This window comes from Phycodurus eques, chromosome 11, assembly GCF_024500275.1.
Source record: "Phycodurus eques isolate BA_2022a chromosome 11, UOR_Pequ_1.1, whole genome shotgun sequence".
NCBI classification, from domain to species: domain Eukaryota; kingdom Metazoa; phylum Chordata; class Actinopteri; order Syngnathiformes; family Syngnathidae; genus Phycodurus; species Phycodurus eques.
This window is the reverse complement of record NC_084535.1, coordinates 21848101-21863849: the sequence shown is the minus strand read 5'-3', so window position 1 is coordinate 21863849 and position 15749 is coordinate 21848101. Positions and strand designations below refer to the sequence as shown.

General features: G+C 41.9%; 1 protein-coding gene across 1 annotated transcript; it reads right to left on the bottom strand.

The window, feature by feature from the left end:
* Window positions 1–4791: 4791 nt before the first annotated feature.
* calm2a (calmodulin 2a (phosphorylase kinase, delta)) lies at window positions 4792–8275 on the bottom strand. Its single transcript, XM_061690125.1, has 6 exons — window positions 8143–8275; window positions 7388–7418; window positions 6410–6553; window positions 6235–6341; window positions 6025–6160; window positions 4792–5950 (listed from the first exon to the last, which is right to left on the bottom strand). Exons 1-6 carry the CDS (start codon window positions 8143–8145, stop codon window positions 5922–5924), a joined length of 450 nt encoding a protein of 149 aa, XP_061546109.1. The 5' UTR covers window positions 8146–8275; the 3' UTR covers window positions 4792–5921.
* Window positions 8276–15749: the final 7474 nt, after the last annotated feature.

Sequence of the window (15749 nt, the reverse complement as noted above, 5' to 3'; positions counted from 1 at the left end):
TCCCGTGCTGAAAACAGCCACGCTTCAAATCCTATTTTTAAAATGTTAATGATGATTTAATTTATTTTAGGCATATTAAAGGTAATCCTTATTGTAACGGTAAAGACATAAACAGCTTCATAAAAATTGTGTGAGTTGCTCAATGTACGTGTTGCAATTCAGGCTCTGCGGATACAAGTACATAAATGATGCTAACTTCTCATCAAGCCCGTTACACTCTTGCCTTTATACAATCATAATAACAGTAAAGATATGCAATAGGTCAGACACTTTCACAAATTCATATATATTCATTCATATCTCAGAAATAACAGCAATTATTTTGTGGTATGCGATTGTGTGAATCAAAAAATGGCTGCCTCATCCTGGCACTTGAGCTGACAGATCCCTGTGGTGTATTGCAACAACATAATGCGGCTCTTTCCAGTGAAATTAACGGTAAAGACAGCTTGATTGACAAAGATGGATCGTTTGTAAAAGAACCCAAAAAAAAAAAGGGAACTCTGGAGACATTAAATGCATTTGTGTTAGCATATTAAGCGGTAGGAGAAAAATCCTATACTGTACATCCAAAAATGCAAATAGCATCTTCAGAAAACATGATGTAAAAGTAAAGACTTTTCAGCATTAAAAGTTTGAAAAATACTACTTTGGAGTGTTTTTTCTTTGAAGAAAAAAAAATTACTGTTTAACAATTGCCAATCATTCAAATACTCATATCAGTAAAATGAAATCATTTTTTAGATGAAATTCAGTGGAGTATGTCTTTACTGTTACTGATCAATTTGTATGAAAACGACCCTCCTCGTAACGGCCAGTTTAACATTTTATCGTCTCAATACAAATGACAACTGAGCGGATATAGCTAACTCTTCGGGCACAAAAAGGCATAAAGACCCACGATAATGCATTCCTAAATAATTGAACAGTCATTGAATCCCATGTTGAGGACATTCTGTGTTGAAAATGTTATGTTTTGTTATTATTTCAGGGTATGCGGCGTTATGGTGAAAGAGTTTGACAATGTAACATGTTCCAGCTTCAAACCCAGATCTGTGAGAGTCCATCCATTTTCGATAGGGTTTGCGTTCATTAATGCACTGTGGTACTGTACACTATGTACATTTTATTCCTTGTAATGTGTGTTTTAATGAATGTTTTTTTTAGTTTGAATGTTTTAGGCCGACCAATTCAGAGTGTAGTCCGCCTTTCGCCCGAAGTCAGCTGGGATAGGCCCCAGCGCCCCGTGACCCTAACTAGGATAAGCGGTGTTGAAAATGGATGTATGGATGTTTTCAGCATACACTCAAAATCCCGCAATATGGCGAATGATGTGGGATGAATATAGGGTGGGGGGGGGGGGGGGGGGGGGGGGAATCCGCAATGCACTGAATCTACAATAGGTGAATTTCAATATAGCGAGGGAACACTGTATTTAATTAATGTAATGCATGTTTTTGGAATGTGGGAAGAAGCCTGAGAACCTGGTGAAAACCCATGCAAGCATGGGGAGAGCATCATGCAGCAATTAAAATTAAACAAATTTCAGTGCTGCCACTCACTATGGTGGCCAAGGCCATACAGATCATCTTGATCATTGACTGTTAGGTAAATAAACATAGGATGTAGGCCTAAAGACAATTGTCTCTGGTGTGGTGACTTTACCATGGCAACAGTAAACAAATGTAAAAACATGTCTGCTTATTTGAATTAATCATATACTAATACCTTACCTTATCTGCTCTTTTACCACCCCTGCATATGTCACCCGCCTTGGAGACATCTTTGTTTTTCCACGAGGCGCCATGCTGCACTGAACTCATTTCAGCGGTGTTCACTATCTGGCAGACCGGAAATCTCGTGGCACCATAGCACCATTAAAACTAAGTGTAACTATAGTAGCAACTCCACTACCAATCAATTTTTCAACAAGCTGGCTCGGTTGGTACAGAGCTAAATTTAGAGTCACCGGTTGGCAGGTGACTCTAAATCAGGTGTAGAATGTTGTACACGCTGCATTCATTTATAGTAAAATACTACAAATTACATCAAAAGTTGCCATTATGCTTTTTAGAAGACCATCAGTGCGATGTTTTACAGGAACATTGGAATATGAATATTCAATCCTACTTAGCGTATTATGGATATTGCCCTCCACATTACTGAAATGTGTAATCATTTGTATTTACAATTAACAGTACTCATGGAACACTGTGCATGAAAATCTTGATTCATAGGAATTTAGCAATTGTGCTCATTGTGGTTGCAAATGCACCCCTATGGGAGGCACAAGCCAGTGCAAACTGTAAACCGGTCCCAAGCCCGGATAAATGCAGAGGGTTGCATCAGGAAGTGCATCCGGTTTAAAACTTTGCAAAACAAATATGAGCGTTCAAAAGAATTCCACACCGGATCGGTCGTGGTCCGGGTTAACGTCCGCCACCGGTGCCATTGACCTGCAGGGCGCCGGTGGAAATTCAGCTACTGTGGGTCGAAGTCGAAGAAGAAGAGGTGGAAAGAGAAGAGGAAAGCACAGAGCCTAGAACTGAATGTGGGTACTTTGAATGTTGGGACTGTGACGGGAAAATCTCAGGAGTTGATTGACATGATGATTAGGAGAAAGGTTGATATATTGTGTGTCCAGGAGACCTGGTGGAAAGGCAGTAAGGCTAGAAGTTTAGGGGCAGGGTTTAAATTATTTTACCATGGTGTAGATGGGAAGAGAAATGGAGTCGGGGTTATTTTAAAAAAAAAAAAAAAAAAAAAAAAAAATGTCTTGGAGGTGAAAAGAGTATTAGATCGAGTGATGAGGCTGAAACTTGAAATTGAGGGTGTTATGTATAATGGGATTAGTGGCTATGCCCCACAGGTAGGATGTGACCTGGAGGTGAAAGAAATTCTGGAAGGAGCTAGACGAAGTAGTTCCGAGGATCCCAGCCAGAGAGACAGCCGTGGTTGGTGCAGATTGTAATTGACATGTTGGTGAAGGAAATAGGGGTGATGAAGAAGTGATGTGTCAGTATGCCATCCAGGAAAGGAACTTGGAGGGACAGATGGTGGTAGACTTGGCAAAAAGGATGCAAATGGCTGTAGTGAACACTTTTTTCCAGAAGAGGCACGGACATAGGGCGACCTACAAGAGCGGAGGTAGAAGCACGCAGGTGGATTACATCATGTGCAGACGATGTAATCTGAAGGAGGTTACCGACTGTAAGGTAGTGGTAGGGGAGAGTGTGGCGAGACAGCATAGGATGGTGGTGTGTAAGATGACTCTGGTGGTGGGGAGGAAGATTAGGAAGACAAAGGCAGCGCAGAGAAACGTGGTGGAAGCTGAGACAGGACAAGTGTTGTGCAGCTTTTCGGGAAGAGGTGAGACAGGCTCTCGGTGGACAGGAGGAGCTTCCAGAAGACTGGACCACTGCAGCCAAGGTGATCAGAGAGGCAGGCAGGAGGAGTTGATGACTGAGGAAAATGAGAGAGAAGGGAGAGAAGAAGAGGCACGTGTGGTGGACCAGGAAGTGGCAATGATTAGTAATGGGGAAGTTAGAAAGGCATTAAAGAGGATGAAAAATGGAAAGGCAGTTGGTCCTGATGACATTCCTGTGGAGGTACAGAAGCATCTAGGAGAGCTGGCTGTGGAGTTTTTGACCAGCTTGTTCAATAGAATTATAGCGCGTGAGCCCATTTTTAAGAACAAGGGTGATGTGCAGAGCTGTGGGAACTATAGAGGAATAAAGTTGATGAGCCACACAATGAAGTTATGGGAAAGAGTAGTGGAGGCTAGACTCAGGACAGAAGTGAGTATTTGCGAGCAACAGTATGGTTTCATGCCTAGAAAGAGTACCACATATGCATTATTTGCCTTGAGGATGTTGATGGAAAAGTACAGTCAGAAGGAGCTACCTTGTGTCTTTGTAGATCAAGAGAAAGCCTATGACAGAGTACCCAGAGAGGAACTGTGGTACTGCATGCGGAACTCTGGAGTGGCAGAGAAGAATGTTAGAATAATACAGGACAAGTACGAGGGCAGCAGAACAGTGGTGAGGTGTGCTAGGCAAATTTAAGGTGGAGGTGGGACTGTATCAGGGATAAGCCCTGAGCACCTTCCTGCTTGCAGTGGTGATGGATAGGCTGACAGATTAAGTTAGACTGGAATCCCCGTGGACCATGATGTTTGCAGATGACATTGTGATCTGCAGTGAAAGCAGGGAGCAGGTGGAGGAACAGTTAGAAAGATGGAGGCATGCACTGGAAAGCAGAGGAATGAACACTAGCCATGATGTACGGATTACAGACGGGCACTGGAGAGACAACAGAAAGCAGAGCACGGAGGTGGTAGAAATGATGTTCAAGCTCACTCTCTGAGTGATCAGGTTGGATAAAATTAGAAATGAGCTCAGAGGGACAGCCAAGGTTCGATGTTTTGGAGACAAAGTTAGAGAGAGCAGACTTTGATGGTTTGGACACATCCAGAGGAGAAAGTGAGTAGATTTGTAGAAGGATGAGGAGGATGGAGCTGCCAGGCAAGAGAGCTAGAGGAAGACCAAAGAGGTTGATGATGTCGTGAGGTAAGACATGAGGGCAGTTTGTGTTCGAGGAGGATGCAGATGGTCTTAAATGGAAAAGGATGACGCGCTGCGGCAAACCCTAAGGGGACAAGCTGAAAGGAAAAGTGCTCAGTGGTTGCAGTTGCCCCTGTACATTTAATTATAATCTAACCAGAGCATGTCCAGTCCACAAAAACATGCTTAGGCACATGGAAGAAAGGATAAACTCCACAGGAGGCAATGGTCCACAATAGAGCTTTATTTTGTCAAAATAACAAACTTAGCATCTCTGCAAGCTACTGTAACAAACTCAACTAGAAACCTTAAACAAAAACTGATACACCTTATTTACACCATAGCTTCTGATGCATGCTCCACCCCCAGTACCTTGCGACTGAGGCTAAGACATGGCAGTTAGCTCGGACACAGTGCTACACCAACGCAGGCAGACAACACCCAGCCTGTGGTCAGTGACAGCACAGGCCAAATCTAACAAGTACTGATGTGCACACTTCCAAAGTGAACAGCTTTCAACACACTCTGCTTTTCTTAAACAGATTTCATCTTAAATTTATTTTAACATTAAGAGGCATTGGCTGATGCTCCTCAGTGCTTTTGGGACATGACAGGCAACATTTGTTTCAAAATAGACCCAAGTATGCGGAAGTTTCTCCTTTTAAAAAAATAAAAAAAGACCATGCAGCCCTCAATACAAAAACGGTCATTAAAAACCTCAATCAAGTACAACTGAGAAAATAAGACCAATTTTCAAATCTGGGTAGATTGTAAATTTTATTGGAAAACAAAAATATACAACTTGGAATGGATTATTTGAGGCATGGCAAGAGGCCATTAAAAAAAGAAAATGAATGAGTAAAACATTAAAAAGCATGGTAAGATTAGTCTTTTTCTGGTATATAGAACAGCAGATACAAAAAGTTTGTACGAGTACCTAGGAGATACACCCGTGTCATTTTTTTGCAGTAGTGCAATGCTGAGAGATTTCCCATATATACTTTGTCCATAGTCCATGCAGAGTTTTAACTGCTCTACATTGTTTCCATGCCAACTGTGTTGCCAAGTGACAACTAGCTGACAGGTTTCCAATGTGGCCTTGCCAGAAAAGGCCCAGAGCACAACAGAGAGAGGAGTCGGTCCTCCGGCTCCCAAGGGCCTCCGCAGGCATCTGGACCGTTCGTCACTCAAACATCATGACAGCAAAAGAAAGGGACATGGGGACAAGAGCCTATGCAGTTTACATGCAGTTCCATTGGACAGCAGTAGGGGCGGGGACGCAGGGGGTTAATAAGATTTTACAGATAAATTACACAAAGAAAAAAGGCAAATTATTTATACGAAATCTGTACAAGGCCCTCACTTCGCCGTCATCATTTGTACGAACTCTGTAGAGGGGGAAAGGTGGGATGAGAAAAAAATGGCTCAATTCAAAGAGGGATTCAAATGATTAGTTACCAACCTTCATAGTTGACTTGTCCATCTCCATCAATGTCAGCTTCTCTGATCATCTCATCTACTTCTTCATCAGTTAACTTCTCCCCGAGGTTTGTCATCACATGACGGAGCTCAGCAGCACTGATGTAGCCGTTACCATCCTGAATGTTACAATATCTTCACAGTTAGCCTTCACGTATAAGCCAGCCGGTCCTGTGTTTTGCGGCACATTTACCTTGTCAAAGACACGAAACGCTTCTCTGATCTCCTCTTCACTGTCCGTATCCTTCATTTTTCTGGCCATCATGGTCAGGAATTCTGGGAAATCTATCGTACCGTTGCCTGAAACGCAAAGTATGTTGAGGAGCGGAGTCGGAGCTATGCTGCTACAATGTTCTGAATCCACTCACCATCAGCATCCACCTCATTGATCATGTCCTGCAACTCTGCCTCTGTTGGGTTCTGCCCAAGGGAGCGCATGACTGTGCCCAGCTCTTTGGTGGTGATTGTGCCATCTCCGTCCTTGTCAAAAAGTGAAAACGCCTCCTTGAATTCTGAGAAGAAAGTGAGAGGAGGGTCTTAACAGGAATTATGTCACTCGTGTTTCCAATATCAACGCGATGTTTTGATATTCCGATGGCAACGGTTTCCAGTTCAACAAAGACAAAGACACCAAACAGAAGGCCAGGTAGCGGGCTAATGACAGCCTGCACTATTTGGCAGCACCATAAGGGCTGAAGATTGACGACACAAGTACAATGATGCCCATGTTATGGTATTCGGCAGCCTATTTGCAGGATCAACACGTAAAAGGCCAGTGTGTTATTTAGCAAAAAGAAAGTCAGTCAATATAGTCCCACAGAGTCACTGAAAGCCACTGTTCCCAAGGTAACATAACACATGGTGCTTAGTTTCCAACCATCTTAAAAACAGAAAATTGAAAAAACACCATGACACTAAAAAGCAGGTAATTAACTAAAGGAACAATTGGCACTGAAACCAGAGCTGAGGACTAATTGAAAAACAGAAGACATCTGCTAAGTGCAACATTAATGACATGAAACTAACACCTTGCACTTCGTTTTATCTACTATCCACAAGAAAAACATTTCAGTTTCAAATGAAATCATTCTGAGCCCTAATTTCATGGAGGACACACCCAGGGCAAAGGACACATGGTGCTCAGTGCCCAGCCAGATTGCATCACTTTATTCGATGACAGCGCTTCATTTTCCATGGGAGAATCAGTCATTGCACTTTTCATTCATTCCCAATTTGAAAACCTGTCGGTTGGCTTAAACGGAAACTATAGCGATCCTCCACGAGAGAGCCAATGATCAATAACGCAGGCCTTTTTGGAGAATGTGAATAAAGAAGCAATGTCTTACCAGCAATCTGCTCTTCTGTAAGCTGATCAGCCTGGAGAGAAAACAATTTTTTTTAAAATAAAAATGACAAGACTGCATGACAAATTATTCATGGTACGGCAATGCTGCCAATTGCTGAACTAAAGGTGGGTGCATACGTTTGAAACTTATAACATCTACAATTCTAGAGTACATTAAAAGTGGTTCAAATGGCAAGGCAGAGAGACTCAAGGAAATGTTAGCGCCCACCTAGTGCACACCCCTGCACATGGCATCCATTTCAAGTGGAGCGGTTTTTCGCACCAGAACATGGCCGCGCACGCAATCAGGTTCCTTGTAGTTTAGGCGGCAACAGAACCAACGGTCGCCTGGACCACTTACAAGGCTTCTCTGGGGAGAACGCTTGAACACTTTACACAAACCCTTTGGCATTGCAACGAAACAGTCGTCACACGCCACTTCCGAGTCATGAAAACCAGAAGCAACAGAATGCGTTCTAACGCTATACACGTACAGAAGAGGTTGGAGCTGTACATTATTATACAGTTACGAGCCCAGCAGTGACGCAGCGATTAAGGGAAAAGGACGAAAGACGCGCTTACGTTAGTTTTATTTCCCTTTTACTGTTGCCTTGGAGAAATAAGCAGAATTTGCGCATTTAGCCAGCACTGCGGCATTTGGCGGAGCACCTCCCACGGACAGTAACCTCACTCCGTTCCGTGGATCAGTAGCAGTATAAACGACGCCGAGTGTTGCTGTCGTTGTTTTTCTCTTACCATTTCGACGTAGATGGAGCTGCTTTTCACGACAAAAATCCTCTGCTAGCGCGTAACCTCGCCACACTGGCAGCCCGGTTGATGAACAGAACGCGCCGTCGCCGTCACCCGCCGCAACTGGGCTCGCCTTTAACGGTTATCCTAAACTCCTCCTCTTTCTATATCCCTCCGCTCAGTGTCATTTCCCCCCCCCCCCCCCTCACTAAAACCATACATTTGAGATTTGTTGAAGCGACGAAAACGCGTAATAATTTACAAGATAATACTTTACTCGCGCGTGCGTATTCTGGGAAGGTTCGGACTCTGATAAAAGGGATGATATAGTTGAATCGATGACGGTCTAGTTTACAGCGTATGAACACTTTCTGCTTCTCCGTGATGAGGCACACGCCGAGCCGAAAGAAATGGCGCTCTGTGATTGGTTCGTTTGTACCTGCAATGCGTCACTCCCCATTTTCTGCGTTTCGCTGCATTCAGCCAGTCGTCCAAGACATCATAGTGCTACATCCACAGCAGGCTAGCTCGGCAACCCCTATGTACAGTACGTACTCATGGGCTTCATTCATAAGGAACTCCTTAGCAGTTTTGCACTTACTATATTTATTTAGAACTGAATCTTTAATCGCACCAGTTTTATGTGTCAGTTTGTTGTATATCTTAATATCAAATTACAGTACATCACATGTTAACATCGATGCTCTCTGTTATCCCAGTGTGGGACTCCCAGGGTAAATGATCAATGCATCTATAATGAGATGCACATGTATGTGATTATATTTTTATTTTTTTAGCCCTTGCTCATCCATAATGTGTGCATTTCTCTGGCATGCACATTGAGATGCGTTTGTTGCATGCATTACTACTTATGGCACAGTTTCAGGTCTAATTATGTAGTTAGTGTGAAGGGAGTATCTGATAGCATGAGTGCTGACGCTTGACTGCACTCCTGTCTCCAAGCGGCCACCTGTCTCAGGCCTGTTCCAATGGAAGAGGATGAGGATGAGGATGAGGTTGAGAGAAGGTAGATGTGTGAGGGGAACCACTTTATACTGTATTACCTTTGGCCTGGGTCAGCATAGATGAGAGAGGACAGAAATGAAGCAACATTTCAAACAAAAAAAAAAGCGAAGGGACATTTAAGCTTTCACGGTGACTCAAGTCAGGGAGTCTGTGCGTGAGTTGTAGCCCATAGCAGCTCTTGTATGAAAGCGCATTCTGTGACCGCTCATGGTAATAAAGTAACTGAAGTGCATCAGCGACTGTCATCCTTGACCACATACGAGGGCATTACAATACCGATAAAGAAATCAGCATCCCTTTGTAGAGGATACACAGTGGTTCCCACTTCCATTTGTGGTAATGCCAGGTCATGTGATCAACTGTCCAGCCTCACAGTCAGCCAGACTTTTTTGCAACCTGCATAATCTTGAGCACATTGAATTAGTTTTCATACAGAGGTTTCTTTTTGTCACCGAGGATTATGAAATACCAAAGGTGACGACACAAAGGCCGAACTTTGTCACAAGAACCGGCTAAGCTGGAGCATGTGTGAATGAATGACTGCATGTAAGACCTGTACTGTAGTATTTATGCCATGAACATGTAAATGCATGTGACCTAGCTTTGACTTAGACATTACCTTGCAGCAACAGAGGTTAATTACTCCAGTATAACACTTGTTTAGATGCAAGGGGCCATAAATATTTTATCATGTAATGGTTTTCTTCTTTCTTCTTCTTTGACCCACAGGCTCAAGATCTATTGCCACCCTGCTGCCAATATTCCCAATCCGCTGTTCCCTTTAATGAGCCATTGGTCTCTGAGAAGCCGATGAAGGGCAAAGGTGATTGAAGGCAGGGGCGCCATCAGATGAATGAATTTGTTCGTCACCCCCACTTGTTACACACATTATTGATCTTGAAAAAAAATATTAATGTTTAAGCACAAGCTTATACACCTTTCATGCATACTCTCTTTTTTATCACCTCTGTGAATATATAACTTCTACACATAACCATAAGCTTCCTTATCAGTCATAGCCCAACCCAGAACATTGTAATGAAGCGGCAGCTTTCATTTCCTTCCAACAGGGTTCAAAGTTCATCCCAGTTCAACAGAGGCAAAGCAGAAGTCACCCTTCCATGTTCATTAATAACCCGTAAGATCACTCAGCTGAATGCCACTTAGCATGGATCCTTTTGTTGCGCAATCATATTCTAAAATATATCTTTTTTTATAGCATTTGTGGACCATGAGAGGCAAATGACAAATATGAGGCAATGTTTACCTGTGTAACAGGAAGACGCTATTATAAATGAATGAGGCTGTGTAATGCACCTGCTGGTTTAATGCCAAAGAGGTGCATCGCCTTTCATGGGAGAGAATGTCAGGTGTTTGCACTTCACTGTCAACTAAAAGATCATTGCGTCATGTATGTATTTCTGCATGTTTGTTTTGCCTTCTTTCTCTATGTTTAAGCTAATATGGAATCGAAATGCTTTTTTTGTGAACGTTTCAATGTGTGTGTACTGAGGGTAAAACAAGATGGAATGGGTGTGATTGTTTGTGGATTCATATTTTATTACGCATGGGCAAATCAGCTGGATCTGAAATGCCTCGCCGCACTAACTGGCTAAAGTTAAGAGTGGTGCTAACAACCCTGCCAAATTTGAACGATTAAAAACTTGGCCAATTCTCTAAAATTAGGCTTCAAAGTTGTGAAAAATCAAGCCATTCGCTCTAGTCTCAAATGCTGTGGGCGTGTCCATTGACTGTACTAAAACCTCACCCCTTAACTATCAACTGTCAAATGGATGTTACTTCATCTACCATCTGTCTTGTGACTACACATAACTTCATGTTTGAGCTGCAAAAATATAACCACTTAAAAAACGGTGGAATATATCGCACTGGGTCGTCGCGACGCATTGCCACGACACGACAACGGGGCGCTCTAAAGCCGCAATGCCAGCGTGAAGCCCCTGTCCACCCACTTACTGTCACCTCAGACATTCTTTTCCAACTTGGTCTTTCGCCTTCTCTCAGTGACGCGTGTGCACTCGTGGTCGACAATGAGGCACTCTAAAGTGCCCACCCGAGCCCAAAGCACCGGTCCACATGCTGGCTGTCAAGTCGGACTTTAAAAAAAAGAAAAAAAAAAATGCTCTTCGGTCTTTCTCTGTGTGACAACAGAGAGAGCACCTCCACCTCCAACAGGGAGGTGCTCTAAAGCAACCACGGCAGCAGACTATCCAAAAGGGAAGATGCATTTAGCCCGCTAGCTATCTGCAGGTCGCAATTGCGCCGCACAACCGCTGATGTGAATCAAGGTGCTCAAATTCTTAAATCGTGGGGCATGCATGACTCATGCCACAGCCTATGCGTCATTAGCGCACCTTGTAGCTATACACCCATAAAAATCAGGAACAATTAAATGTTATGAAACACTTAACCGCTACATCACCACAATTGAGCCCGACATCTCAGTTTTTGCACATATTTTCAGCTATTATCTTCAAACATGTACAATGTTTTTAGAAACAAATCTCTGAATTTTTACTGTACAGGGTTCCTTAATGGTTGTCAAATCGATCCTTACACTCTCATTTTTCGTTACCACCTCCGTCCTCGATGTATCTCAGGCCCTCTAGCTTCCTCCTTCCCTAGCTGGCTTGCCTCCAAGTTCTCTGCTGCAGTGTGTGTGGAGCTGGTGCTCATGAAATTGCTACTTGGACCTTCCAGAAGTGTAGCACTTCAAATCTCTCCTGCAAGGATAATTTCACCATCACTGGCTGTTTTTCCTAGTCACATGTGTCCTTGTCTTTCACATGGACCTGCAGTTCTGTCTTTCCAGAATACGTGGCCTGTGTGCACTTTTCTTTCTCTGAAATGTAAATAAGCAGAGGAAAACTGAGAAGCGCTCCATAGGCTGTACCGGGTTAGTCTTGTGTGTGTACTTTAGTTTATAACCACCAATAAGGAAGTGACAAGTGCAATGTATTAAGGAGTGCTACGTCCTTGGCCCTTGCGGAACTACAGGTCACGTCTGCTGCTGCACGAGTGGAGACCCACAGCCATGCCTACTCCTCGCCTTCTTAAGATGATTTCATTCTTCAGGGAGCATGCTGTGGCCACTACCACATGAAGACTGTAGAGCACGTGCCATGTCGCCTGCGTGTTCGTGTGTGTGCGCGTGAGGCTGTGGGTGTGTTGCATTTCTGTTTAGTCTGAGCTCATAAACAAATGTGATGGCTATGCCTCGCTTGGAAGACTCAGTAGTGACACCTGGTGACCAGAGCATTGCTTTCAAAGCGAGAGACAGAAAAAGCCTGGGGCCTCCCCCTGCTACCCATCCATTAATTGTCTATACCACTTGCAAACATTAGGACCATTGGTGAGCTGGACCCCCTCCTAACTATCGTAGTCAGATGGACGCCAGCCATTCGCAGGACAAGAACAAGCAACCATTCACACTCCAATTCAAACCTTTTAACAATGTTTTGAATTCGCCTAAGATTCATGTTTTTGGAATGCGGGTGTACCCGTAGAAAATCCATACAGGGGGAAATGTCTGTGTAGATTCTCGGTCATCTGAAAGGTTCAAAGGTTAAATCGACTAGTAGTACTAGTCGACTGGCGAAAATGTGCAAAGCTGAGATGCGAACCACAGAACATGCTAACTACTAGTCAACGATGCTGCCGGCCCCCGAAATATGTTCTCTAAGTTAAATTTTATAGCGATCATGTAGGAGTACCTAACTTTTACATACTTAAACTGTGAGGTATAACCTAATTCAACACTGTAAAACAAATGTATAATCAAATTTTAACAACAATTTAAAAACACATCATGAAGTTTCAAGGGAATTTTTAAACTTAAAACTGTGGCTTCTGACATTAATTATTTGCAGTGCACTCACTCTACACAATGCAGTTTCAAGTATTACCATCTGAACACCCTGGATTGGTCGCCAGCCTTACAGAGGGCACATATGGACAAACAATCATTCACACTCATTCGCACGGCTACTTGAATCTGACAGTTATGCAGTGTTGGGGAGTAACTAATTACATGTACAAGTAACTAGATAATGTAATTTAATTACAAAATGTTTGTAATTGTAGTCTATTATATTACTGGGAGAAAATGTGTGATTATATTAAAGTTGCTTTTGAAAATTTCTACAACTGAATTTTTGTTTTTTGTTTTGTTAATAGCCACAAAAGCCCATTTTATTTTCGCTTGTGATTGGCTCTCTCTGGTCATGTGCCATTTTCTGTAAATATGACCTCAAAGCGCCACCTTGTGGTGCAATCTATTAGTTTGTCTGCAATTTTGAAAAGGTCAGACTCATAGTTCTACTTTGAACACATACAAGAACAGTGACTTTTGAACAGTTTAATCTTTAATTTATGGAATATTCATTTATCTGGGTTGTCATATCACGCGACATTTTCTAAATTGTGCACATTTGTCATTAGGTCAACATGGTATGGTAGTTTTCCACATGCAGTACACATATAATGCAACAAACACCTTTGTTATTATGTATTTACATGTCATCATGTTTTGTTATCTGTTTATTATTTATGTAAAGAACAAATATGTGATTAATTCCGAAATAATGATCTATGGTTTTAATCCACGTTTTTAGAGGAAAGGGTCCAGTTGATGCATTCATTCAAAATTAGCAAACGTAATTCAAATGTAATCAAATGTGATTACAAAATAATGAGAAAAAAAATTATCTATGGTTTTAATCCACTTTTTTATAGGAAGCATCCACAGGTCCTGTTGATGCATTCATTCAAAACTAAGAAAAGTGATGAAAATGTAATCAAATGTAACTGATTATATTACTTTGATAAAGTAATGGAAATAGTATTAGTTTAGTATACTATTACATTTTCAACAGGGTAACTTGTAATTGTAACCAGCTACATTTCCAAACTAATCTTCCCAACACTGCAGTTAGGATAGTATACGTTTATTGAACCATATTCAATGTCTCTGGCAACACATCTGCAGATATTCTGCTTGGTCAGATTAAAATATAGATTATGCTAGCCCACTTGCATAGCTTCAACACATTGTAATGTGTTTATTTGTTCCTGAATTATAAAGTTGCTAAAAGGATCATTGCTTTTTTTTTTTTTTTTTTTTTTAAAGGTTGTTTTAATTAATTAGTTTTATGATGGCGCATGGACAATACACATATACAACATGTAGTCAAAAGTATTCACTCCCCTTGACTCACAATTTAAGTGACATCCCATTCCTAATCCCTAGGTTTTAATAAAACATCGGTCCACCCTTTTCAATTGTAACATCTCAAACTCTTCTGGGAAGGTTTTCCACAAGGTTTAGGAGTGTGTTTCTGGGAATTTATGACCATTTTTCCAGAAGCGCATTTGTGGGGTTACACACTGATGTTGGACAGGAAGGCCTGGCTCTCAGTCTCCCCTCTAATTCATCCTAAAGTGTTCTATAGGGTTTAAAACGGGATTGTGCCCACCTGTCAAGTTCATCCATATCAAACTCTCTCATCCGTATCTTTATGAACCTTGATTTGTGCACTGATGCACAGTCATGTTGGAACAGGAAAGGACCATCTCCAAACTGTTCCCACAAAGTTGAAAATGCCCAAAATATTAACCCCTGAGTTCCAGTGAAAGGAACTCTCAATGCTTTGGCATACCAAGAGATTTTAGACAGTCAATCAGTTGGGGATTACCCCTTCCCGTTCCAACATGTCTGTGGACCAATGCACGAAATAAGGTCTATAAAGAAATGGATGAGAGAATTTGGGATGGATGAACTTGACTGGCCTCCACAGAGTCCTGCCATCAACCCCATAGAACACTTTTGGTTGATTTTGAGTGGACAGTGAGCCAGGCCTTCTCAGTGTGTGACCGCACAAATATGCTCCAGAAAGAACAGGAAAAAATTCCCATAAACTCACTCCTAAACCTTGTTGAACGCTTTCCCACAATAGTTGAAGCTCTTATAGCTGCAAAGGTGAAACCAACATCATATTAAACCATTTGGATTTAGAATGGGATATCATTTAAAATCATATGTGAGTCAAGGCAGGTGAGTGAATATCATATTTTTTTTAAGGAAGAACAATTCTCGTGTTCAGTAGATGAGAAATTCAAGTGACTGATTAAAGGTATTTCACATACTGTACCTAAACGTTTTAATCTATAGTATCCTTAATTTAGAATAAAGAGTGTCCCTGATTTCAGAGTTAGCAATATCTGCATGTATAATTTTAAAGACATTGACTTCTCCAAAAAAGAGAATGAATTCAAATTTAGCTTCAAAATAAATGTTCTGTTGTAGATTTTAAGATGAATTGCATGGAGAAGAGTGATGCGATAGATAAAAACTTTTCTGGACAAAGGGTAGCAGTTTGATGCCAGGTATTTGGCAGATGCTAATGAGGCCATCAAAGACTCTTGGCTGCATTTCAGCCAGAAGGCAAAGGCCCTGCAGTGGATCACTTTTATATTCCCAAGAGATAGTCTTTTTCTGCTGCTGACTTTGATTGTAAACAGTTGTAAGCAGGAGCAAAAATCTAAACATCCACGTAAAACATAGTGGA